At 38.9% G+C, this 27,674-nt stretch overlaps 1 protein-coding gene across 15 annotated transcripts in view; it reads left to right on the top strand.

Moving 5' to 3' along the window:
- Dlgap1 (DLG associated protein 1) overlaps nucleotides 1-27,674 on the top strand; it is a 912,507-nt gene that overhangs the window by 579,709 nt on the left and 305,124 nt on the right. Inside the window, exon 1 of one of the 15 annotated variants that reach the window (XM_058586418.1) lies at nucleotides 1,383-1,682. The exons of the other annotated variants lie outside the window; for them this stretch is intronic. Coding sequence (XP_058442401.1) covers nucleotides 1,632-1,682 — 51 coding nt within the window. The 5' untranslated portion in view covers nucleotides 1,383-1,631. Of the gene's footprint in view, nucleotides 1-1,382; nucleotides 1,683-27,674 lie in introns of those variants that run through there. 15 annotated transcript variants of the gene reach the window in all.

Here is a 27,674-nt window from a genome sequence, read left to right as displayed (position 1 = left end):
TTGTACACAAATGGAGCACAACTTCTCATTTCTCCAGTTATACACGATGTAGAGTCACAGGATACATGCAGTCATACATGTACCTAGGGTAATGATGTATGGCTTCTTGTAATTAGCATCGCTTCTCAAGATCCATCCGTATTGTAGAATGTGTCAATATGTCATTTCTTTTTATTGCCAAGTGTGTGGGTACACTTCATTTTGTTATCTATTCATGAGTCTATGGGGACATTAGGGTTATTTCTGCTTTTGCTATTCTGAATAATGATTCTACAAACATTTGTTTTCTAATTTTTATGTGGAAATTTGTTTTCATTTTCCCTGTATATACCTAAGAATGTAATTGCTGGATCATATGATAACACTGTGCCAAATATTTTTAGGTCAATCAATCATTTAATTATGCCTTTTCTTTATATATTCTCATTAGACAGTCTGGCCTTTTATTAATTCAGGAGAGGAGAATTTGGGGGGAGGAGGGTTTACAGTGACAAGACAATAAAAGTTAAAAAGCCTTTGCTCTAAACTAAAATTACATCACAGTCATATTGATCTTGCCTGTTGATAACCTAGAACTGATCTTCCTATGGTGACTGGCAATTTCTATTGAGAAAGCCAGATCTTAATAAACAGAGCCTGTTCAAAACTTTTGAAGTAAAACACTTGGGAGGACAAGCTACAATAGTTCTTTTGCCCCATATAGAAACAAGTCATACACTGAACAGGTATTTTCTGGGATTTTTTTCTATGGTGAAGTTAGTGTTTTTATTTATTTTTTTTAAACATATTTATTTATTTAGTTAGTTATTGGCAGACACAACATCTTTGTTGGTATGTGGTGCTGAGGATCGAACCCGGGCCACACGCATGCCAGACGAGCGTGCTACCGCTTGAGCCACATCCCCAGCCCCAAGTTAGTGTTTTTAAAATTAAAAGTTTACCTAGAGGTTTCTAAAATGTGTTTACTTCTCTTAAAGAAACTCAGTGAATTAAAGAATATTGCTCCATTTTCTTCCAAAGACAAAAAAAAAAAATTGCATATACAAAGAACAAATATCTACTGGTATTTTACTCCTAGATCCTGAAAGTCCCTGTTGGTGCCCTATCTGAATGTTGTATCCAGTTTCCGTGTGTGCACAAAATTGAAACCTGCCTCTGTCTTTCCAGCGCTAGTGAGACAATCAGGCATTTTGTTTTTTAGCAAGTTTCAGGGATGGCACCCCCACATGAACTTCTCTTTGACAGAATACACGTAACCCGCCCCCCATATGTGCCGCAAGGTGAATCAATAGCCCAAGAATCCACAGAGATAATGAGAGTGATGTCGTTTTGCTGGGACAGTGAGCCTGCTCCACAGTGTAACTGCACTACTATGCAAAATTGCACAGGCTTAAAAACCTGCACTCAGTATCCACTTAAGTGGTAGTCTTCTGTGATGAGATTTGATTCCACCTTCATATGAATGAAAATGTAAAGTTACAAGTCTAGAGTTGTGAGCCATCGCCAATCACTCTCCCTCCACCCCCAAGCCCTGTGTTTACTGCCTTACTCACCCACTTTGCATCGGCAAATCATAGAGAGAGCCTAAGTGCTCTCAGCTGCACTATACCAAATCAAAGCTGAGATGAATAATGAACTTAATTTTCCATAAAGACATTCTGTTTGGCATTTCAGCTAATAAGGTAAGCTAATACTACCAATTCTGGGTTATGGGAAGGAAAAAGAAATAGTCTCTTTGTGCTTGACTTCTGGGTTAATCCATAATTTTTCTTTGAACATGCTGGAGATGGGTTTATGTTTCATGATGTCTGTGAATTTGGGATGAACAGTTTTATAAAGAGTACCCCCCAATGCACCCTTTTCCTTTGATGCGGTTGCTTTGGAAGCTAGAGGGGCTGAGGGAGAAATCTAGCTTTTTAGTAAGAATGACATTCATATAATTTTTTTTATCATCTGTAATGCAGAGTGAATTTAGTTAAACATCAGAATATTTAGATGTAACAAAGATAGACTGAATTATTTAAGCACTGATTGTTGGAGATATTTATCATGATATAATGTAAATTGATGTCGAATTTGCTCTAAAGAAAGCAGAATATATACATCATGTTGGTTTTTGAATCATTTCATTTCTAAGTACATGTTATTCTAGAGAAGGTAGTAATTTTCAATTGCTAAAATTATTCCACAGCTTCGGTTGAGGTGGATTTCATTTTGTAAGATTGTATTTTTTAAAGTAGCAGCATACTGATAATATGAATCTTTCTTATTACTTTCTTGATTTGCCGTGGCTGCAATGATTTCAGTTCATGTGGGAAATGTACTTGTCCACTAAGTTCGTGGAATTAGAAGCAATCAGATCTTTCTAAGACTTTTATTACTACCCTGGCCACTATATGTCAAAAGCAAGAAGTGATGAGATAATTACTAAATTGGCTTCACTTTTTTTTATGATTCAGCTTTTTGGTGTTTAACACAGGGATTTTGATTTCATACAGATCACAGCACAAATCCTTGAAACTAGCAATGGCTTAGCAAGATGGAGAAGAAATTGTAGTCTTTTCTATCAGAATAACAAAAATGGAAAACATAATTAAGATTAATGCTTTTAGGCATTCTGGGCTTACTGCTATGTCACCTGAAAATCAGAGACTCTATTCTCTCAAAGTAGGTGACCTCAAAAGATATTTCAGAAGGTCTACTCAAAAACAGCTAAAGTATATGGAAACATTTGGAGAAGTGGAAAGTAACTGTTCCTCCTATTCCTACAGTCTCCTCTTTGTATTGTTTTTATACCTGTGAAATGAGCTATGGACAGGGAGTGGTTTATTTCATGGAAGTCTTTAAACATCACCATCAGAATTTATAGATAAAGAACTTTTCTTTCCTTCCTTCACCATGTCTATTGTTCCTAGAAGTAGAAATGTGATGCTAAGAGTACAAACACAGGTATTTAGCAATATTTACCAATCCTAAAGCATCACCCGCAGTCCACCTACAAATTTAGACAGTTCCCCTGAAATACATCTAATTTAGTAAACCTATGAGAAGTCAGAGTGTGGATTTTTTTTCTATCATGGTTAATTTTTAAGAATAACAAGACAGACATATGTTACCTATTCATACTTCAAGGTTTTAAAATATGTTCAATTTCACAGCTATTCTGTTTGTAGAGCTGCATAGAAAGCTCAGGCATTGTGGGTTGTTTTGAGATTTGAAACACATTTGCTTTCTTTTCCTCTTTTTCCCCCTTTTTCTCTTACACCCCTTCCCTCCACACCTTCCTCAGCTGCCCCATGGACTATTTTGCTGCTTTGATTTTGACATTTTCCTCCTTTCCCTTCTCCTTAGTATCACTGATCCAGAACCTATGGATTGCTCTATGCCTATCTTAAAGCTGACAGAAACAAACTAAGAAACAAACCTTTGCAATGACCAAGTTGTTCATCTCCCTGCCATTTGTTCAATAAAAATACATTTATACCAGCAAGACTTTTATCCACTGTATTCACCCAAACAACTCAACAATGAAAATGGGCAAGGCTATTTGGTCAGCATCCTTTTTGAGATGTATTCACTGCAGTGGCCATGAGATGTCACGTCAGGCCTTTAAGGTAAAATTTTTGCAAGGCATATGTTATTTATCCACTTACACGCTGACTATGTGTTGGTGAATTCGTGGAGAAAATCTAAAGAAAACAGTACCACCACCTTACACGTGATGTGCATGCACACACACACGTATACACAGACAGTAAAGACCAGGGAGCAACTGCCAACTGAGGACAGTGGTGACCGAGGTGGCAGCTTTGATACAGATGGCCCGCCATCATAAAGCGTTCTTGGCACCACTGGCAAGGAGGTCTGACAGAAGGCAGCAAACAGATTTGTTCCCAAATGCACGTGAAGCCCATTCTTGGGCACAATCAGAATTAACTGCAGGAAGAACAAAGATGAGAGAGGATTAAAATATCACTGGATTTGGTTGTCACTGTTAGTGTGACCTCATTTATACTCACAGACTGGGGAACCCAAGGATATGGGGGTTGCAAGAATAAAGGCATTTTTCCAACCTACCATGTCTAAACTTAGTCTCCTCCCCCATGAGTCTCTATCCTGGGTTTCCTACCCCTGCAAATGGTATCACCAGCTACCTTTTTAAAAAATCCAGAAACATGAGGGGCAACCTTGATACTTCCCTCTACTTCATATCGCATCTCCAAGGAAGACTCATAAAAGTTAATTGAATGGATGAATGAATGGGAAAAAAACATCTAATTCTATATATCTTAAATTTCTGTACACCTCTTTCCATTCATCTGCCACTATCCCTGTTAAATTTCCATCATTTTTTTGACTAGATTGTTGTAAATACCTCCTACACGATCTAGTTTCCCCTCAATCCAATCCATTCCATATAACATAGCTCAAATGATCTTTCTAAAATGCATGTAGAATCACTAAATATTTTACTTAAAAATCATTTGATGTTTCCTTTTTACCCTTGGAATGAAGTTCAAACTCCTTAGCATGACTTACAGCATCTGACATAATTGGAGACCTTTTTTCTTCATAGTCTCATTTCCTAATTCTTTTCTGTTCCCTTTGCAATTCAGCCGTTCTGATCTATTTTCCCTTTCTCACAGGTGTCATGCACTCTTGCCCAGAGTGTTTTCAGGAACTTCTTCCTCTTTTGTTTCTTCTATCCATCACCCTAAACTCCTCTCTTCCCCATTTAACCCTTTCTCAACTTTCTAGTCTCATCTAACATGGAACTTTCTCTAGAAAGATCTTTATGACCAACCGAGTTGAACTCAGGTACTGTCTCCCAATATGTTCTCCTAGTACCCATTATTTCTTTATCATACAATTTCTATTTTATGTATAATTGCCTGTTGGTTTGACTCTTGCACTAGCCTTCCAGTTCCGTGAAGCTAGATGTCCAACTTGTCAGTCTCAAGCTGCCATAAGTGATACTGATAATAAAGAATGGGCCCCTCAGTTTGTTTGATTGTAGGAACAACTCTTCACATGACCCACTGCCTCCTTAGAACGAGAGGAAAACTTTTCAGTAATCATAGTACAGTAATCATAGAAAAATCCTTCACTTTTCATTAGCTGCTGGTGTTCATTTGCTTTCTGACTTCCAGGAGTCTGCCTTAAGTATATTTTTTCCTTATTGTTAATCTGAAGGTACTTTTTTCTGAAGGTGCCACAGTATTCTTTATTCTAAAGCTTTTTCTTATAACCCCTGTGTCTCTCCAAGTTTTTAGCCTTTCTCAAATTGTCTACAGTAAAAGTAGCTGGGCCTTACATTTCTGCTACATTTCCATTGTCCTTTTCAACAGGAACTATTTTCTTGGTTCTGGTCTATGATTACTCTTTCCACAGTGCTTTTGCTCAAACTCAGTTGGTCCTTAATGTTTTTCAGCCTTTGCCTGATGTCAGCCTACTTAGGGGGTGTCCACTGGGCTTTCGTTGGAGAAGCAAACTGCTGCTTGTTACCAACCCCCCCAGCTGCTGAATTAGCAGTGCTCTCTGTAGAAGAAATAGCTAGAAGTATAGGTACAGAAGGGACATGTACAATTTCTGGGAAATTTCCCATTATGTGTGATATGGTCATGATGACTTGGCTCCTTGTGATCCACACCAACACGCAGATGCACACAACTTAAAAATGTGAGAGACAAGACAGGGGGTGTGAGTAATAGCTTTTGAGTTGGACAGAACTAGGTTGGAATCCTCTTTCTACTATTGCTGTATCTACATGCTCCGATCAGGTTACTTAACCTTTCCATGCCTGCATTTCTTCATCTGTAAAATGGAGATCATAAATGGTGACTACCTCTTAAAGTAATGTCTGCCACACAGTCCTCAAGTGATAATATTGATGGCATGGGTGGTTGTGATAAGTAGAATAGTGGCACCAAATATGGCCATAGTCTCATCCCAGGAAACAGTAAACACTATTTTGCCTGGCCAATAGGACTTCACAGGTGTGATTACATTATCTTGCTATGTGAGATTAATGGATTATCTGAGTGGATCCTAAATGTAATCACAAGTGTCCTTATAAAAAGGAGACTTGGACCACAGAAGAAAGGCATTTGACCATGGGAACACAAAGGGATTTGTAGAAGATGTACTTTTGGTTTTAAGAAGATGGACGAGGCCATCAGCCAACAAATGGATCTACAAACAGTGGGGAAAGCAAGGAAATGGATTTTCCCTTAGGTCCTCTAGGGGACACTCAACCTGGCCAGTAGCTGGGTTTCTGATCATTGAATCTACTGTGAACCTCTGGCCTTCAAAACCGTAAGAGAATAAATATGAGTTGTTTTTAAAGCTGCTGAGCTTGTGGTGATTTGATATAGCAGCTAGAGGAAAGTAAGGCAGTGATATTTTGAGAAATGAAAGATAACTCCAAATGAGCTGTTCAAAGAGGAATAAAATGTTAATCTAAGAAAGATGATATTACAAAGGCTGATGTTGTAGGATGGAGAGGTCCTCTAAGATTCAATGTGTGCCGGAATATGTGCATGAAGGTATCCCATGCTTGAGTTAGAGCAAGTCCAGAAAGAGACAATTGAGGGGTGCAGCCATCTGTGGGACTTTGGGACAAAAACAGAAGTTGTGGAGAAGGGAGGCAGTGACTAGTGCCTGAGGGTGGGATGAGACAGTGCAGGGTGGCAGAGCTAACGGTGGAATACCCTGTTCAGAAGAGAGGATTGGTTCAGAAGAAAGACTGGGCAGAGGAACTTCGCTGGGTAACCAGCATGGATCTTAGAAAAGAGGACCTGTGTTCTACAAAAGGAGCGTGTTCTGTTGTTCTTGGGGCAACATTAGAGAGAGAAAAAGATAGTTCAAGAAAAGAAATCCTGGGAAAGACCTCCTAGGTCCTTACACCAAATCAAGACTATGATTAGCACATGTCTGAGTACTTTCAATGTAACCTATTTATAGCATTTGGATTCTATTTATAGGATCCAAGGTCCAAAGTGAAGTTTGTTTCACATGAGCTCTCCATATATTGCATGTAATTTGGAACAGGTGTCATGTTCACATGTCATATAATGCTGTTAGAAATACATGTGCTCATGCCACCACATACTGTTTCCTGTCCTGGAAAGCCTCTTCTCCATACACCCAGTTGGTAAAGTCTCAAGTCAAGCACTAACTTGAACCAGCTTCCATGGAAATACTGCCCACATCTGTATTTTCCAGCAACTTAGACACTTTGCTATAACCACACTGGAGTGTTTGTTGCTCTCTCCTCTCCAGTAGTACCACCTCTCCCCACAAGTCAGAAAGATCCCTGAGGACAAATACAAGTCTACGGATACTGTGTCTTCTACTCCCACAGTCCTTGGCATATTGGAGGAATTCAATATATGAGAATAAATGGGTGGATGAATTGAGTCATTCATTGTATCCTGTGGGCACAATTATTATAGGATCAAGAAAATATAAAGTTCATGGATCATGGGTCAGTGTCTAAAGCAAATACATCCTTCCACCCTAATCTGTCAAGAAGCAAAAAAAAAAAAAAAAAAAATTGTAAAATGAAGTAACATTGGATTCACAGGGGTTTTTTTCCTTAGAAAAGATAAAGTTGCTATGTTTAATACAAAATTTCTAAATGATTGCAACTCTACTCTTTTTGTTGCAAAAATAAATAGTAAGTGGGAACATGTCATATTCATATGGGAATACAAATTATCTCATGTAAATTAACAAATCACTAATGAAGAAAAAAATGTATGCAGTATTTGCCTGTGTTATATTTTATAATATGGAATATTTTATTAAAATGAAATTATCAATTTTGTCTATTTTTATACAGTGCAGTGTTTTTCAAAGTTTCATTTGTGAAAAGGAGGAGGATGTACTTGTATAAAGCATTAATAATGTTTGTTGCCTGCCAAAATTAATGTATTCACACCAGAGTCATAAACCTCATCAAAATAGAGCTGGACAGAGTTGTAAGAGGGAAATATACCTCAATCTCAAATCATTTCCAACTGCTTCATCTTTATAGAAAGTAAACAAACCTTCTAAGCTATTGAAGAGGGAGAGCTAATTCATGGTAATGGAGGTTTAAACATAAAAGGAAGAGAAAAAAAGAAAATAACATATGCTCGGATTCCAAAATCCTGTTACATCATAACACCCAAAATTGGAAGGAAGATGGAAAACACATCTTGAAAGCCTATTCTACATGCTTGGCTCCACCTCACAAAAATCCCTGTGCCATTTTATTAACAAACTTTTCCACATGGAGCAGTTGGCTCTAATACAAGCAGTTGGCTCTAATACCTTGCCTTTGTGTTAGAAATCGATTTATTTATTTTTTCCCCCTCATCCTGAGTTCTCCTGTAGCTAGCCCCAGGGACTCCAGAGCCAGCTTCGTTGTTCATCATTAGTATTTATCACTTTTACAAAATGCCGCAGGGTGCTCAGAACTCGACCACACTATTTAAAACAAAACACAAAAAACCTGCTCTTCGCGGGGGCGCCCAGACCAGTAAAAGCATTTGCAGAATCTAAGAGGAAAACACATTAGTGAGGAAACAATGCGTCCAACAAGAGGGCCACTTAGGCAGCCTTTGTGAAGTAGGTCCAGAGGGGACACAGGACATGTGGGATGGAAAACTCTTCTCCCCACAACCTGGCCACCCACCGCAATGGGCTCAGGTCAGCGCATGACCTTGGAGCAGGAGAAGGTGGCACATCAGATTTGGAACATGTCAGGTATTCAAGGCATAGACCAGGAGAGGCAAAAACTGCAATTTCTCCCTTGGTGAGCAGATCCCTTTGCCTGCAGCCTGTGTGGACAGCATGTAGGGTCAGGAGAACACTTGACAAAGGGAAAAATAATCTAATCCTGTTACCTTTTTTGACTACTAAGAGAAAACTTCTTTAAAACTAAAGACGAAAGTGCTGTATAGTGAAGGATATGTTGTGCCCTCTCATGGACCTGATTTCCTTTTTCATATTACTCGATAAATGCAATTTCCTCTTAAAGTATATTTTTTAATAAATAAAAGCAGTAAGATGTCCAGATTGGCACATTATTCCTGGTGGGAAAATGATACATTGGGTTTCATTTCCTCCTGGTGTCATAATCTTTGCCATCAGCAATGCTACCAAGATGGCAACACTGATTTTAATATTTCAGACTTTAATTGACTATAGTTCTCTTGTATATGCACTCAGGTTGAAATTTCAGGTGACAGTGTATTTTCAGCTCAACCTATTTTAATTATCCTCAATTCTATGGAATCACCTGACAGCAGGTTTAAGGCTAATATTAACCGTATCTTTATTTTTTGGCAGATTGGTGCAAACATTAGTAAATAGGTCTATATAGTCAGATAAAATATACTCAACATCAGCTTTATTTTCAGTTTTATAACAGTGCCTACCAAATAGCAGACACTCAATAAATAGTTGATAAAGGAATGATGAGAGGAAAGTATGTAATTAGGAGGTTGAAGAAAGAGAAAAATCTCCTTACCTAGTTATTAGAAAGTCTTTCCAAACATGTTTAGATTTTCATGAAATTTATTGTGATCACGAAATAGTAAACCTCAGAATGCCTGATGCATCCAATGATGGTGATTGGTTCCAAAAAGGCTAATCTTTATATATTAGAAAGGGGAATATTTTTCTATGAAGTTCTCATTCCACAACAACTTGCCATTCTTATATAATAGAAATGGTAAATGTAGCATTAGAGTTCTGCTTCTTTTCTCCAAAGGATATTTTTTAAAAAGCACCCACAAATGTCATCTCATCTATTTTTAAGCAGAGTGCTGCTGGATAAACAGCTGAAATTGTCTAAACCCAATGGGAAAATTCAAAGTTTAAATAAGCTATTTTATCTCATTGAAAATAAGTGGCACCGACTGACACTGAACATATGGGGTTTTGCGTGCAGTTACGTATAAATTTTCTTAACTTTGAATATAAAATTGTAGCTGAAGCTGAAGAATAGGGAAGCGAAGTACATTCCATAATGATTCTTTGGAGGTTCTACTCTGTTTCTTGAGCCCAGCTTTCACTAATTTCTTGTTAAACACTGTTCCTGCACGCCTGGAATCCCAGTGTCTAGGGAGGCTGAGGCAAGAGACAGCAAGTTCAAACCCAGCCTCAGCAACTTAGCAAGGCCCTAAGCAACTCAGCAAGACCCTGCCTCTAAATAAAATATAAAAAGGGCTGGAGATGTGGCTCAGTGGGTTCAATTCAAGTGCCCCTGGATTCAATCCCTGGTACAAAAAAACAAACTGTTCCTTTGCTCCTTAGATCTCTTTTGTATATAATGATGTTTCAGGGGACAGATGAGATAAGACACCAAATAGAACAGGAAGCAGGTTTATTTAGCTATAGTCAGGTTCAGAGGGCAAACCTTTCATTGTAATCAATCTACCCCCTGAACCCCGAGTTCAGGTAGTTTCAGAATTTTATACCCAGCAGGTAAGGGGAGGGGCTCAGAAGTCTGCAGAAGTTCCCATAAAAGCAGTTTTTCTTTCACTGTTCTGGGCAAGTCAATCCTTCAAGGACAACACCTGAGAGGGGGAGAGCTTCTTCTCCCCTTTCTTTCCTCCCCCTGCCAGCTGTTACATGGAGCCCAATTGGTAACTTCTCTTATCTTAGAAATGTAGACATCTCTGTGAAGCTTCTGCTCAAGGCTAGAGGTCTTGTGAATGCATCTGTCTTTTTTTATCACACTTTGCATTTGCAAACACACTTCTACAAACTACTATGGTGGATAAATGTTTGTGAAAAACTAGTAAAGGGGCGTTCAGCACCTGGAGTGCTGATGTCTTCCAGGCCAGTAGCCAAGTAAAATAGAATGACAGGAAAATAGGAAGTTTTAACTACACTGAACTCTTTTGTAGAGACTCTTTCGTTGATAGTCGTAAAATCAGTTATGGTGCAGATTTCTGGAGAAGCTTTGTTAAGATTTTCTGTGGAGAAGGATGTGCCACTACAATGAAGCTATATCTTTGAATTGAGAAAAATGTAAAGAAAACAAATACTTTAAAAAACAAACAAGCAATAAAATAAATAAATAAATAAACTAAGCTGGGCACTGTGGTGCACACCTGTAATCCCAGTTACTTAGGAAGCTAAGGCAGGAGAACCACAAGTTCAAGGCCAGTCTCAGCAACTTAGAGAAACCCTTTCTCAAAATTTAAAAAAAGGCGGGGGGGGGGGGGGGGGCGAGGGATGCAGCTCAGAAACTCCTGAGTTCAATTCCCAGTATGAAGGAAGGAAGGAAGGAAGGAAGGAAGGAAGGGCCAGCCCTCTGGGGGGACCCACCCCCCAATTCCACAGCCACATCCTAATGTATGTTTTCCCTATCCAACCCCCCAGAACACCAAGATTTTCAATAAAGTGACAAAATTACTGACAATTATAGAAAATAAATTAAAAGAAAAAATAGATCTACAGTGATTGTAACTTTGGGGATTTTTCCACTGGCTTCATATTTTTAATAAAATTGTATATGCTAATCATGAAAAATTATAGTTCAGAATGATATAGCATCAAAAGCCCTACAACCCCTTGTCCCATTCCTACTCCCAAAAGATAAAAATCGCTATAACCATTTTAACATTTTCCTCCAGTTTTCTTTATATTCAAATTCACAAATATACTCATGTAAAACTGTAGATATGTATCTGGGTCCATGTACATAGATGTATGAGTGTATGCACATCTTCTTTCTTCTGTTTTAACAAATTGTTATTACACTACAAATACTGTGTAGCCCTTGGCCCTTCTTACTTACTAGTGTCTATTGTCATCTTTCCACATCAGTATGTAGAGCTCTGCCTCATTCTTTTCAGTATCTATGAATGGCTTTGTGATGTGGGAGTGTTCATTCACTCAGCCAATGTTGAATGCCCATTTGCCCTGGGCCGAGCACTCTTCCTTGGAAACACAGGATAGAACAAAATAAAATCCCCGCCCTCATGAAGACCATGTTCTATGATATTGATATCACATATTAAAGAACTAATATATTAGAAGCCTTTTCACAGGCCCACTTTTTCTTTTACAAACAGTGCTGTGATGAATCATCTAGTAAACAAGTCTTTACACCAATTTATCAGTTGGATAAACTGCAGAAATTATTTTGATATATTCAGTCATTCACTCAATGTTTTATTTGCATCATCTCCTTTAGAAATAGATTGTAAAGTTTTCATTGTCAATTAAGTCGATACAGTAATGGAATTTTAACACAAATATTCTATCATTTTTAGGCCTATATCTTAATTAGACTATTAAAATTTTATCTGAATCAAATCCTCTTAGATGACTCTATGATAATGCTCCAGGAAGAGAATCAAGTCAGATGTTCCATTTTTCCTCAACTTTTTTATGATAATGCTCCAGGAAGAGAATCAAGTCAGATGTTCCATTTTTCCTCAACTTTTTTTTTTTTTTTTTGCTACCAGGTATTGAACTCAGAGGCACTAGACCACTGAGCCACATCCCCAACCCTATCTTGTGTTTTTTATTTAAAGACAGGATCTCAGTGAGTTGTCTTAGTGCCTCGCTTTTGCTGAGGCTGGCTTTGAACTCTCTATCCTCCTGCCTCAGCCTTCCAAGCCTTTGGAATTACAGGCATGCACCACCATGCCCAGCTTCCTCTAGTTTTATTGATCACATGTGCTAGAAATGGCCAATTTAAACATTTAGTAAATGCCTCCCAGAAAAAAATTTTGTACCTCCTTTTGGTTCCCGTGTAACATGTGAACCATAGAGGAAGTTTTTAGTAAATCAAAGCAAAAAGTGAGTGTATGCCATTGTTCATAGGCATACATTCAAGAAAATTATGCCTCCAACATAACTGGACCAGAAAAAATCAATTGTTATTTATAAGACTTTCCTTTAGAAAGCCATTTGGCTGCTCTTGCCTCTATGTCCCATATGTATATTACAACTGAAACCAGGTCAAAATCTTCCATACACTCTTAGAAGGGAAAAGGGAAGTTATCAGGTGAGAGGCTGTGCAGGGGAGAAAGGTAAGCTGGTCTCGCTCCCTCTGCTTTGTGTCTGGGGCAGAGACATACTGAGCTTTTTCTTCTCATTTCCTTCCCTACATACCCCACTGGGCCACCCACCTCCGCCAAATATTCTGGTTTTCAATGTCTTCTAGTCATATTGGGGAAATATGACTGGTTTGGGCAGAAACCAGGAAACCACGTAGTTGGGTTTTTTGATTTTTATTTTTTTTCTAATTTAAGAAATAGTCCCTTCCAAAATAAATAAATAAATAAATAAATAAATAAATGTTTCTGTGGACATTCCAACATGAAATGGACTTTTTTTTTTCCCTAGACATTTGTCCAATTCTGCAGCAAGGAAAAAGAAAATGATATTCAAATGGAATATCATAAATAGGTTTAATTTAATGCTGTTCTGCTAATTCAGAATCTCTTCCTCTAAACAAACAATTGCTAGCTTGAGTAGGAAGTTAGGTGCCCATGCATCCTGCTACACGGAGGTGTATAGATCACAGAAAGCCAGCATGGTTTCTAGGAGGAAGTGTGGACGTCTCGGGAGCTCTCACCAGGTCAGCTTGACCCATTGATGAAAAGGCAAAGAAAAACATAACAAAAGAAATCCTTTCTCAAATGAAATACATCAGCATCATTACTCTCCGTAGGTAATGCACAATTTCCATAATAGGAAAAACACCAGTTCTGAATATGCAGTACACTGTGGGTTCACGTGTATGTAAGAAAGAAAATGTTCAAGACTGAATTCCAGGCTTCTTCAGAGACACAAGGAATAATGAGTGTGCATGCCATGAGCAAGGGATCTATTTACTTCCACATTCAAAGACAATCATTTCTTCTCTTGAATAAGCTTTTTTTTCCCCTCATTACAGTTTTTACCATCAAAAAGGTGGCAGGGTCTTGGTGCATGTTATAAAATTCAAGATGTAACCTATACCTATTTTTACAGAACAATATCACTCACATGTCTCTATTATGACATTTTATTTGCACCAATATCTTGAGACACTCGAATACTGGCACAGGTTTGACACAAAATGTAAATTCCTCAAGGCTGGACTTTGACATGGTTCTTCCCTCTCAACATAGTGGACCCTCCTCCATTTTTGTTCTCTTCATATCCATTGTAGGGCCATGCAACCAGTTTCACAAGTTGTAGAAAAGTGCTCATATATATTGATCAACTATTTTTCACTTTGTAGAGTTTAGTGGTTAAGTAAATAGTTGGAGTATGATAAAGTGGAGTGTTAACTGGCCCAAATGGAGATCTGAATTCTCACCCATTCCTAACACTTAATAGCCATGTTTACATGGCTAATCGACATCTGGATGTCCATTTCTCCATTTACAAACGAGGAGTTTGACATTTACCATAATATGATGTAAATAATGTTCTTGTGAGAGAAAAAAAAATGTTGAGTCTGAGAAACTGAGTGAAATACTCAGGTTTCTATAATTGGCAAACATTCTGGAATCTTTAAAATGCTAATATGCATAGTTCCCAAACTATCTTGGAACCCTCTTCTGAGAGCAGAACGTTTTGAAGGACTGGTGATCCATAAAATGTGCTTTGTAATTCGTTGGGGGGAAATGACAGTTTTAGTTTTCTGCCTGGCTGATCCTCTCGTGATCTGGTGATGGGCTTCCCCTGGATGGTAAAGTTCAGTTGACTCTTTGATGGAATATAGTTTTGGTTCCCATAGATTTCCATGAAAATAAACAGCTATTGTGTCCTCAAAGCTACCAAGCCTCTCTTCTGGATGCTGCTCATGTGTTCCCCACCTCCTGCCTGTACATCCACATGTGTGCCTACACACCAGCTCCTTCCTGCACAGAAACATATTCTGCTGAGGTCCCTCCTTCTTGCCCACATCTGATGCCAGTTTTCTTCCCTGTCGCTGATGGAGGAAAATCCAGGACAGTGGTCCCTGCACTTCTCAGTTGATGAATAAACCAGGTATAACCAGTTGCTGTACTTAAAGATTTCAGGAGCACTTTCATTTTGTTTTATAGGGTACTCTGCTTGGAATTGGGGTTGTAGTCTCTGCCAAATGAATGATATCATCCCTCTTTTCAAGTTGCTTACAATTGGTGGGTGGGGCAAATTTGTAAACACCTGGTTTCTAGATGGTGTAATAGGTGTTGCATTAGTAGTACAAATAGATTGTTGGAGAAAATCTTGATTATTTTAAGGTAAACTCTATATTTGTTTTATTAAGGCAAGACATTATGGAATTCTTGGTCCTTTGGAACGTTGAAGGCTTAAAGGAAAGATGAGTCTCTAAAATTCCTATTTATTTCATAAGGTGTGATGTTTCAGCTGACTGCAAATTTTCCTGTTCATTTGTCCAAAATCTGTACAAATAATTCCCTTGCTCTTAAAGAAAGTTGTTCAGTGAAATTGACCTGCAAGGCAGTCGGTGAAGAGCTGGGTACAAATCTTGCTCTGGGTTGCTCTCCTTGGATGGCCTTTGTGGGCCTACTGAGAGGCTACTTAGGAACTTGGTATTGATGCTGAGGTCTTTGAGCCAACCTCTAACTCCTGGGAAAATGAACAGCAAGTGCAGGTCAAAACTAAAGGGAGCCTGAGTATCCTGTCTGCCCCCGGAGTTTTTCTTCTGACCTGGAAGCTGCCACCTGAGTTCCCATCTGCAATGATTAGTACATAGCCACCTTGCTAGGCTAGAGTACCCAGCTATTGAGTCAAACTCTAAATTAGGTGTCATAATAAAGGAGTCATATACATATAGTTGAAATCAACCATTAGTGGACTTTGCAGAAAAGAGATTACCCTTCATAACGTGGACAGGCCTCATGTAATCAGTTGGAAGAACTTAAGAGCAAAACCAAGGCTTTCCTGGGAATGTCCTGACCTAACACTACAGTATCATCTCCTGCTTGATTTTCCAGCTTGCCAACCTACTCTATGGATTTCAGACATATTTTCTCCATAATCGTGTCCACCAATGCCTTAATATAAATCTGCTTTTTATTTCTCTTCTTAGAAGCCTGACTGATCCACCATCCCCTTTCTGAAGGGAGAGTCCCCCATGTGTGCTCATCTCCCTTACCTTTCACCCTGAGGCTCAAGGAGTTGTGGATCTATTGCATCTTCCTTTATGACTGAGCTCCATTGTGAATTAAATAGGCCTTAGACATCTGCACCACGCGGGGATAGAACCATCACTTGCCAGAGGACTCCTACGTGAAAATACCTTCTGAATTCCAAAACACCAGCCTGCAAACAAGCTTCGACTTAGTAGGCCTGTTATATATGTTATCTTACATCATTTTCATCCTTATACTCAGTCCCTGGCGTTGGTGTTACTGTTCTCATTTTGTGTTTAAAAAAAACAAAGTTAAAAAATGTTCAGGTGACTAGACCAAAATCACACGCCTGGTTTAAGGAGAGTCAGATTTAAACTCAAGTTGACCTGATTCCAAAATCGATGCTGTGTTCACTGCAGTGTGCTCCTTCGCCACAAGTGACAAACTATCTGAGGGAGAATTGCATGGTACCAAAATATTCCATCTTCTTCTGTGCCACTGTAGTCAGTGTGCCGGGTAGAGAAAGATCCGAACATCAGCTGACATTTACTGAGGGCTCACTGTCTGCCAGGCTCTTGTTTTAAAGATTCCTTAAATGAAATGTTTAGGATAAATCATATAATTTCTGTAGTTGATCACTTTAGAATTTTAAGACATATTACTTTTCATTTTTAATCCCAGCTCCAACTATTTCTGATCATGCATTTTTCTCTTGGGAGAGTGGCATTTACTGACTGGGGATTGAATCCAGGGATGCTTAACCACTGAGACACATCCTCAGCCCTGTTTATTTTTTATTTTGGGTTTCACTAAATTGCTTAGAGCCTTGCTAAGTTTCTGAGGCTGGTCCGGAACTTGGGATCTTCCTGCCTCAGCCTCAGTCATTGGGATTATAGGCATGAGCTAGGTCATGGTTATGGCTAGGTCATGGATATTTCAAACAGGCTTCCCCCCTCCTATTTCTAAATGATAGATACTTCATATCGACCTTGAATATCATATAAACTATAATTTTAAAAAAAACAGAATTGTTCTAGGATGTGTGAGAGTGGGTTGTTTTTAGGGATTTTTTGTTTGTTTGTTTGTTTTGTTTTGTTTTGTTTTGTTTTGTTCTTATACAATTATCTTCTGGCCTCAGAAGATGATTGTATAAGAACATGCAAAAATATTCAATGATTAGGTTTCTGGCTGTTCTTTGCACACGCAGTAATAACCTAACTGGTGGACTCACTTCACTGGAGTGTCATCTCCAGCCTCTGGACTTTCAGCTACACAAGAACCCTTTCAAAAAGACATTAGGTCTGTACTTATTCTGAAGACAAAGAGCTTTTAGGAAATATTCTTCTATGCAAGTACAATTAGTAAAAGTAAAGGTACCAAACATCCAAGAAGCTCAATTCAGAAAGTATTACTTTAGGCTTTCAAAACTATTCATTTGACAAGCACATGCTAAGCATTTATTTTACAGAAAGTTCTTGGGGAAACAAAGATGAATAACATTGGCTTTCTGATGAATAATGAATGTGGCAGAGCTCTGTGCTGAATGCTCTAAAAGCAGTGGTTTTCAGTCCCACAGCCGCAACCAATTAGTGGTTAGTGAAATCAATTTAGAGGGGCAGGAGCAACATTATTTTTAATTAAATAGAATACAATAGAAGAAAATAGAAAAGAAGATGGTGTGCGCGTGGCATGCCAAAAGGTGAAGCGTTTCCTTCTTTCTTTCAGTTGTTATGTGTGCCGACTGGTTTCCAAAATAAGACATTCCTTATTATGAGACATAGTCAAAAATGGTTTTAAAAATCAACTTTGAAGAGAGAGAAAAAGAAGAAAACAAAAGCCTTGTTCTCAAGAAGATTTCATCTTTCTGGAAGAGAATGCTAATTAATGGACAGCAGAATCTTCTGTATAAAGCAGTTAATGACAGATAAAATGCATGGTGCTAATCTAGTGTCCCATGAGATTGGCCTAGGGGGAAGTGTCAATGTGATAGTCATCACTCTTTCCTCCTTGAAGAACTTCTTTCTGCTCCCAGAACATTCCAGGTTAATCCTTCTTAGAATGTCTTGTTTCTCATTTTGTGTTTGAAAAACTGAATTTAAAAGATGTTCAGGTGACTAGACCAAAATCACATGCTTCGTGGTTCCCACCTCCTAATATTGAAATAAGTCTGAATGGACACAGCACTTGGGCCTTTTCTCTCTCTACCAACCCTCATTCCTCAGGTCTCCCCATTCATTCTCAGAGCTCTCGTACTGTGTGCATGCCCACACAGATTTTTCCAGCCAAGGTTGCCTGACCTCCCAGGTATATATATCCAGCTCCCTGCTCAACATCATCCTTGTCTGAATGGCATGGGCATCGTAATACATCCCAAAGCAAGATGCTTCCCCTGATCTACTTGGCCTTCTCCTCTTGGCTCGTGGGAATTCATATCTTCTACTTGATTACACCAAAAGCCTAGAAGTCATCCTTGACATCTTTTTTTTTCCAATCCATGCATACAAATCATCATTAAGAAACCTGTTTGCCCTCATGTTCTCCCCTGCCACCACAGCCACCTGGGTCTTCATCTTGAACTCTAATCTGGATTCTTTTTTTCTTTATTATTTTTTAATTTATTGGTTCATTTTCATTAGATATGACAGCAAAGTCCATTTTGATATAATCATACAAGCATGGAATGTATCTTGTCCTAGTTAGAATCCCATTCTAATCTGGACTCCTACAGGAGCCTCCTGTCTCATCTCTGATTCCACCCTTGTTCCTCTTTAGTCATCCTCGACCAGGCAACCTAAGAGACTCTTTTAAATTAGAACATATCTTTTTCTGAACAAAACCTTCTATTCCCAGCTCGCCTTGAGTAACAGCCACTGTCCTCCCAACAGCCTGAAAATCTCACGTGAAACAGACCCTAGCCCTGCCTGTTATCCTTGCTCTCCAACCTAATCTCCCCTCACCCCACTCTGCCCACCTGGCTTCCACCTGTTATCACTGCAGGCCTGCTTGCCCCTGGGGAACCTTCTCATCGGCTCTTCTTTCTGGATGAAGCTGTCTCTCCCCAGGTATGAGGACAACACCCTTGGCCTCCTGACCTACTCAGGGGTCACTTCTCAGTAAGGCCCTTTGCGACCGTCTCTTAACACTACCTGCCACCACCCTCCCTCCAGCATACACACACTCTCTTCCTTCCTTCCTTGCCTTCTGTTCCTCCATACCACATATCACCATCCAACATGCACTTTCCTTATTTTATTAATGGCTTCCCCTTCTCCATAAAGACAGAAGTTTTTGTTTTCTGCTTTCACATTGTTATATTCCCCCATACCTATCACAGTGCCTATTTCAAAATAAATGCTCAATAAATATGTGTTGAACAAATGAATGAATGCTTTCAGAGCATTTTGATAGAGTCACAGGAGAAATGTTATTTTAACTCTAGTGTAACCCCTAAGTGACTAACCCCTAAGTTAAAGTGAAGAAAGAGAATAGCATGATACAATCTCATCTAAAAAGCTCTAGCACAGAACCCAACGAGGAACACTCCTGTTGGGACGTTCCTTTTCAGGGTCACTTGGGCTAGCTTGGAAACACTGATTTAAACATCTGTATTAGTGTATCATCTCATCGACGCACATGCTTGTGTGACAACTCGTGTTCTCTACAGAAAGTAGATTGAAACATAGCTGAAGGTTCAAGTCCTTAGGGGCACTTCCACTATATGGTGATTATTAAAGTGGGATTTTGAATCACCAAAAATACTATTCAGTGCTTTCCAAATGCCAAGAATTAAGATTCTTGGAGTTTGATGGCTTCGTTGATACAGAATGGCTTAAGATTCAGGAAGGAAAGATTTTACTGTGATCCATTTGAATACAGTATGCCTTTAGGTGTTGTAAAAGTTTCTTGGAATAAAAAAGTCCAAACAGCTCCAAGATGCAGGAGGGATCAGAAGACAGAAAAATAGTGGCACGCCTCTTCTTAGTGTTTTATTTGTTTATAGATATCAAAAGTTAAGTCTATGCTTTGTAAGTATCATCATCTATATTCTCATTAGAAACTTAGTACTATAAAATTAATAACAGAGAAACTAGAGGGAAGTGTTTTCTGAAATTTACTTCAAAATTTTGAATTTTAAATTAAGTATTAATACCTGAGATGATCAACTTGATATTTTATAATCTCCAAACTTGCGGTACTATTTTAAATAAGATCATCAGACTTAAAAGTTCTAAGAGATCTGCACTCAAGCATTTTTAAAATAGCTGTACTATTTGTTCATTAAATGTTTATCAGACTTCATGTTCTAAAGAAATAGATTCATACTCACACAAATTTGACAAGTAGTTGGGGTGTGTTTGACAAATAGAAAATGTGCTGAGAGATTTATTAACATTTTAGCCAACACCCAACATTTGATGTCAGTACATCTGAGTTTATATCAACCCCAAAAAGAAGAACCCTCTTCTTCCACCTGTACCTCTGCTTCTGGACACCAGAGTTGGAATCCCAGTTTACCTCAAGGAATTCATTTCTGGGAACTTGGAATTATAGCTCCACACTACATAAGATGTGGTGGGCAAACACTACTGACTATAACATAATAGAAAACTACAGGGGCTCAGCTAGTCATTCCAAGCCAACAGATAAGCCTCCAATATGCCTGAAAATAAACAATTGTGTTTTTTTTTAAAAAAAAAAAAAAAAAGAGTTCCAAATAAGCTTATCTCCTATGCAGCCAGCAGAGAGAAAATATATTTACCACAGACATAAACTCTTATTGTTTTTATCTTTTACTCTTTTAAGATGTTTTTATTCTTGCTTATATTTCACTAAAACTTGTAACCAACTATAACTGCTGGGTATTGAGTATTCTGCAACATTACTATAAGTTCTCCTAGTTGTTCCAAGCATCTAACAACCATTACTTGTTACTGGGATATGCCATAGAGATGGGTCTTTTATATATTTTTTGAAGGACCTGTGGCTGCTTCATTCAGTCATTCAATTATTTATTGAAAATGTTCTGTGCAAAGAACAATGGTTTTAGTATTTTGAAATCAAGCACCAATTACAGACAGCATCAATATTTGTGTAAATAACTGAAAAAAATGTGTCTCTTAGGAAAGAAAGAAATGTTATTAAAGGAATAACTCAGGAAAATTTTTCTTTGGGATTTTTTATGCTTAAAACATTTTGAAGATAAATAGTCATCTTTGAAAAGCTTATAAACTGCTAACTTCTGGGATTTTTTCTGTGGGTTTTTTTGGGGGGAGGGACAAACCAACTTGATTGTTACAAACATCAACCTGCTGACTATACCTGAAAATTAAGGTTGTGTGTGAATGTTTCAGTGCCTTAGACAAATGTGTATTTAAATTAACTTATGTAAAACATGTCTTGAGACAAACGACAGTTTATTTTTGTACTATTTAAAAAATAGAAAATCTCTTTTGAAAATAAATGTTGACTGTTAATGTAAAAAAAAAAAATTTAAATGTTATAGCTTTACATCTCCCAGCAATTTAATACTTGAGTTTTATGTTTAAAGGAAAATTACTGTAACTAAGTTTTGAAACTCTTATAGACACCAGCATGCTATGATGAAGAGCACAGAAATTCAAGTGAGACGAACCTGTCTTTCAGTTCTGGCCATCCCATACTAACGGTAGCATTTAGTGCATGTTATTTAATCCCACTCTCAGTGGAATTGGTAGCAACATAGTATTGTGGTAGTAGGTAAAATAATGTTTGTGTATTAGCAATTATCAAATGGCTGCCTGCAGGACCCCAGGCTACCTTCTTTATCTTTGTCCACCTTTCCAAGCAAAGGTCCCAAGATCCTTGTAGATTGAACAGGCTTAGATCACACACAGAGATCTGGGGCAATGCAGGGAAGCCGTGAATGAAGCTTGGGCAACTTACATGCTGATTGGCTCCTGTGTCTCTCCTGAAACAGCCTCAAGTAAGGAGGGAAAGTTTCCCCAATGTGACTCCAAGAGCCAGTGTGGAATCCAGTGGGAAAACACAGGGGTACCCATGATAGTCAAAATATAAGGTGGACAATGAATAAAAATTCCTTTCTCCTCCTGGCCCTACATTCTGCAGGAGTCTAGTGACTTGGTTACCATTTATGTTGCCACAAAGGCATCTTCCCAAGAGACGGTGCCTCCTTCAATGTCAATGGCATTTTCTACCAGCCTCCAAGGCCAGCGGAAGCCTCCCCTCCCTTGGAGGACTCCCTGTGAGGCTCCTCCAGCACCAGTTCTCAGTGGCCCTTAGGCACCTAATACACATTTCACTCCCAAAGAACAGATGCACCCCCAGTGCAGAGGACATAGGGGAACAAACTCCAAGCCCAATAGGTAATTCCTAACTCCTGAGATTTAATACTCAGATCAGGTTGAGCAGCTTTAAAACTCTTGTACTCTTTTCCTTCATCATTCTCCAAATTTACTGATCCACTTAAGACTCACAAATTCCTTGGAAACCAGAGATTGTGTTTTATAAAATGCTTTTGCTGTATTTACCCAGAAACTGCTATGGTACCGGGTACTCTGTAGATCTGTATAAATTTCGTGAGTGAGAATAACCCCATAGGGGTGGTTTGCATAATGAGCAAATCACCCTTTCATGTTGCTGTTTACTAAATTCTATTCTTTCAAGAGCATTAAAAAAAAAAAACACTACGGAGAGGGAGCTTTGGCAAAGTGTATAAACCCTACTCTAAAAGAGGTAGGTATTTACTTTTGTCCTTAAAAGGGAACTCTAAGCAATCTCAAACACATTAAGTTTTGTACCAGCTTTGGGCTTCCAGGGGAGTTAGGAAGGATGGTTGCCAGGGAGATCTGCTCCTGTCTGCGAAACAACAATCATGCCTCAGATCTGCCTGTCACATTATTGTAATCTTCCTATTCCTGCTTTTTTTTTTTCCCCTGCTTTTGCTATGAGAAGAGCAAGCTCAAAAGGCTACAGGGACACTTAAGCCAAGTCGCATTTGTCAAGGTGAAAGCTGTGTGGAGGAGAAAAGCAGTTCTCCCAGCTGCAAAGAAGATGCAAAGGAGCCGAGTGAGTAGGGAATCTGAGAGCCCACTAAAAGTGCTTAGAAGCCCCCACACATTACAGCCACCTCTGGAAACAGCTGGAGGCGGGAACGTGAACTCCACAGCGAAGCCTTCTCATACATGCTGCTGCGTTGTAGGGATACTTGGCCTGAAAGTTGTGGCTGTCCTGCAGGTTTTCTGATTTCCCCCAAACTGTCCGATTTTGTTCCAGCAGCTATGCTGCCAACAGCTGGCAAGGGCACCACGAAACTGAAACACGTGCTATTTCACTTCCCAGTTATTTTAAGAATTCATTATTTTAAACCCTCTTGAGCAGTGCTAGCCAATTAGTGTCAAGGTGATGTTTACGCTTATTTTAATAGTTACACTCTATTTTTTTTTCGATGTACAGTTATGCAGGAGCATGTACTCTATTCCTTCTTTTTCTTTTCCCTTTTATAAGTTTGTTCATTCACTCAGTCATCACCAATGGATTCATCAGAAACAGGGGGATAGTTTTAAAAACTTTGGTGCCAGACCGAGGGCACTCCTGCTAGTTATTATGACCTTGGGCAAGTGATTTTTACCTTTTTGAGTCTAGTTCTGCAGCAGTAAAATGGAAACAGGAATGCCTATTTTATAAGACGGCTGAAAAGATTAAAATAAGTGTGACAAGTATTTCTCCCAGTCTTCTGAGGTTATTCCATAGTTGTGAGACTATGCCATAATGCCAAGACCCCACCTCTTCTTTCTTAAATGCAGGGTTTGTTCTTTTTTTTTTTTTCCTCCTATTGATTCATCAAACTCAGGAAGGGTCAAGCACCCTCACTTAACTGTTTGCTGGCTTTTTTTTTTTTTTGGCAGTATTGGGCCTGGAACCCAGGGCCTTGCCCAAGCCAGGCAAGCACTCGACCATTGAGCTCCATCCACCCCAGCCCTTACCTGTTTGCTTTCACTGAAATACCCTATCCTTTAGGAGGCCATCAACAGCAGCTGAGTGGTTGCCTTGCAAATATATACCTATAATTGATACCATTTTAATCACTAATCTTCTTGGCTGTCTTTTTTCCTAATCAGTCAGATGCCTGAGTTATTTCTCCAGGCTTCTTTGGTTCCTGATGAAATGGAACCTTGCCTTACACGCCACTCGGTATCAGCCTCCTCCGTTTCCCTTCCACATCTATGCAATGCAGAATTGCGCTGGCCAGCCCTGGTGTATTTTCAGGACACGTGCTCCATTTCAGCTCTCTGGCTTTCTAAGTGTCTCCATTCCTTTTGTGGCTCTCAGATTTCCCAAAATCTCACACATTTTCATTCCTCCAAACCTCACCTTCCAATTTCCCATCCTGAGATAATCCACTCTCAAGGAGTCTCACGCACATGGCTTCATCTCTCAGCCATTAGACCATTACTGACCCAGAATGTCTGAGCACATCTACTGGTCAGTTGCACGTCAATAATGGCAGTCCAGCCACAGCGGGGTGCTCAAGCTACTTGTGCTTGGGGAGAGGGTCTTATAACTATGCCTTCCCATCTCTAATATCTTAGCTCTTCTCATTTTTATTTCAAGGCATGTAACCCATTATTTGTTTATTAATTTACTTTTCTTCCAGACAGATCTAAAAACCCTATGAATGTGTTCTCTTATCTGAAATTGGTATTCTGGAGATTGTCATAAAATAATTGTTATGCAAAAGACATATACAAATATGAGAAGGGAAAAGATTTCTGGTCTGTGAAGAGCACACCCAGCTTGGGCACAGTGGTGCTATGCCACACTAGCTACTGAATTCTCTGGACCTCAGTTTCTTTATTTAAGTGTAATATATTATATTATTATAATAGCATAATTATAATAGTATAATACTATTCTCCCTGTCTTTCAAAATAGCTGTAAGGATCATGAGACATTATATGAACATGTTTTTTATACTTGCACATAATGGTGGAGTTTGTTATTACATGTTCATACAATAGATTCATGCTGGTTATTAATATTAATTTGATCACTAATAAATATGAACATTAAGTTCTATAATTACTAACCCAAAATACACCTTTTTAAAAATCTTTTTTAGTCATAGATGGACACAATATCTTTATTTTATTTGTTTATTTTTATGTGGCGCTGAAGATCAAACCCAGTGCCTCACACATGCTAGGCAAGTGCTCTCCCATGAGCTACATCCCCAGCCCATCCTGTTTCTTGTTCTGATTTTCAAACATAAAGAATTTTCAACTGGCTCTAAGACCCATATTTTTCACATTTTAGCATCTCAGATAATTGAGATGCATCATTTATTCTCTGGATCATCAGATTTACTCAATGGTATTTCTTTTCTTCTGAGTGTCACCAAAGAATATTGAGGGGTTTGCATTGGTGCCTTAGATTCTGTAAAATATATTATTTTACCTTTAACTGGTGTGATCTTCTTTCAACTAATCTTGGAGAAACCTAAAGGGGAAAAAAAGGTCAGGACCAAAATAGAGTCCACTTCCAAAGGACCCAGAAGACAGACAAATACCTTTCTATGCCCACCAACCAATTTAGCTTTGTTCTTTTGTTCCACATTTTTATTGATCCACTATACTTGCATATAATGATGGAATTTGTTATTACATGTTCATGCATGTATGCAATGTAATAATCCAGTGTGGCCAATATCAATCAGCTACATTCTTACCATAGAAGAAATGTCTGAATTAAATTTGTATATTATGACCTGTAAAGTCTACTTGCATTTATATTCTTATACTAGAATATCTAATAAATAGAGGATGTCAGTTACTTTTTCATCAGCAAGGTATTTTTGGCTGGCCATACTTAAAAAGTAATCATGAAGAGAGATGTTTCCAACCTTTCTCTCCACAATTTTAAGGTGCTTTGAGGTTCACAAACTGTGTTCACACACATTATCTTTGTTCATTATACATCTGTTTTCATTCCATCTCACAGATTTTGATTCAGTAACTAGCGTGATCTTGGGTTAGTAATACACCCAAGGTCACATACAGTGCATGGATCTTGGACAAGACTTCCTTAAAGTCTTCTCCAAATACAAAACTAGTTCCCACAGAGGTTTCTTTGTCCCTAAGATTTCTGGGAACCAAACTGAAGCCTTTGAGGTTGATCCCTGGGAAGCCAAGTAAGCTGGTGTGGCCCTGGTATCCCAAGAGCTACAGGCTCCCCTTCCAGTCCAGAGTAAATCAGAGTCCCCAGGACAGAGAGCTGTAAAATGCTCCCTGATGGGGAACTCTAGCTCAGTAGTGGGAGTAGACAGTCCATTGGAACTTAAGCTTTGCTTAATAAATTTCAGCTATTTCTACCCCTATTTTACCAAAAACAGTGTTAGTAGGCCTCAGAATCTTTTCGAAAAGACAAAAATCATCTATCATTAAGGAACATCTGTGTGCTCAGTAAGATGGGTACATGCCAGGAGAACTGGAGAAATCCCATAAAACAGAACTTTCTTAAAAAGCACTTCCTGTGTGCTTATGGGCATTACCTCATTTATTCCACACATAATCCTTTAGGATAGGAAAATGAGGCACAGAGAAATTAATTAACTTGCCCAAGGAAGTAACTGGCCCAGCAGGAATTCAAACCTGGGCAGTGTAATTGCAAAGCCCACCCCCCAGCCTTTCAGCAACACTGCTTCTCCCAATTTCAGTGAGCTTGAGGAGTAGTTGGGGAGAGAAAACAAGGACTCAAAGAACCAGTAATGTGTATAAAACAACCCTTTAGTGATTATGCAAATAAGTATGCATATGATTATGTGGATTAGAGGCTGCTAAACTTTTGTTTTATGAGCTATACATTCCCCCACACTACCACACAACTCTGCCCTGAGGCTTAAAACTAGCCACAAACAACAAATCCTGACAGACCATGGCTGTGTAGCGATAAAACTTTATTTATAAAAACGGTGGGCCAGATGGAGTCTGCAAGCTATAGTTTGCTGACCCTTTAAGTAGATAGTACATGCTGTAGATTTTATAAAGCAGATAAATTTAGGCTACAATGGAGAGAGCTTTGAGAGAACTGAGATCAGCTGTGAAGGACAATGGGAGATGAGCTTGCAAGATGCTATGTGACCTCGTCCCTTGTATCTCCTCCTGTCACTTCCCTCTTTCTCAGTGCTCTCTGGTGGGGCTGACGTTTTCATTGTTAGACTTTGGTTACTCCAAGTTCATTCTTATTCTAGAGACTTTGCACTGGCTGAGCCTTCTGCCTAGAAGCTCTGCTCCCAGATCTTCCCAAGGCTGGCTCCTTTGGTCATCAGATCTCCTCTCCCATGTCACCTCTTCAGGTCAGCTTCTCTGAAGAGCAAGTTAAAGCATGCATTGCCCCATGCATCGCCCCATCTTATCTTCCTCGTAGCGTTTACACTTTCTGAAATTATCCAGTTCATTTATTGCTGTGCTCGTCCATTACCTACCTCTTCCAGCTCTCCTAGAATGTAAGTTCCGCTGAATGGAATCAACATGTGCATTGTTCACTGTGGCAAGTAAGCGACCAAAAACACTTGACAGAAGTAAAGGAATAAGG

Source organism: Marmota monax, unplaced genomic scaffold (genome assembly GCF_021218885.2).
Source record: "Marmota monax isolate L192 unplaced genomic scaffold, Marmota_monax_Labrador192_F-V1.1 WCK01_AAM20220418_F8-fsc00103, whole genome shotgun sequence".
NCBI classification, from domain to species: Eukaryota; Metazoa; Chordata; class Mammalia; order Rodentia; family Sciuridae; genus Marmota; species Marmota monax.
This window is presented reverse-complemented; position numbering and strand designations above follow the sequence as displayed.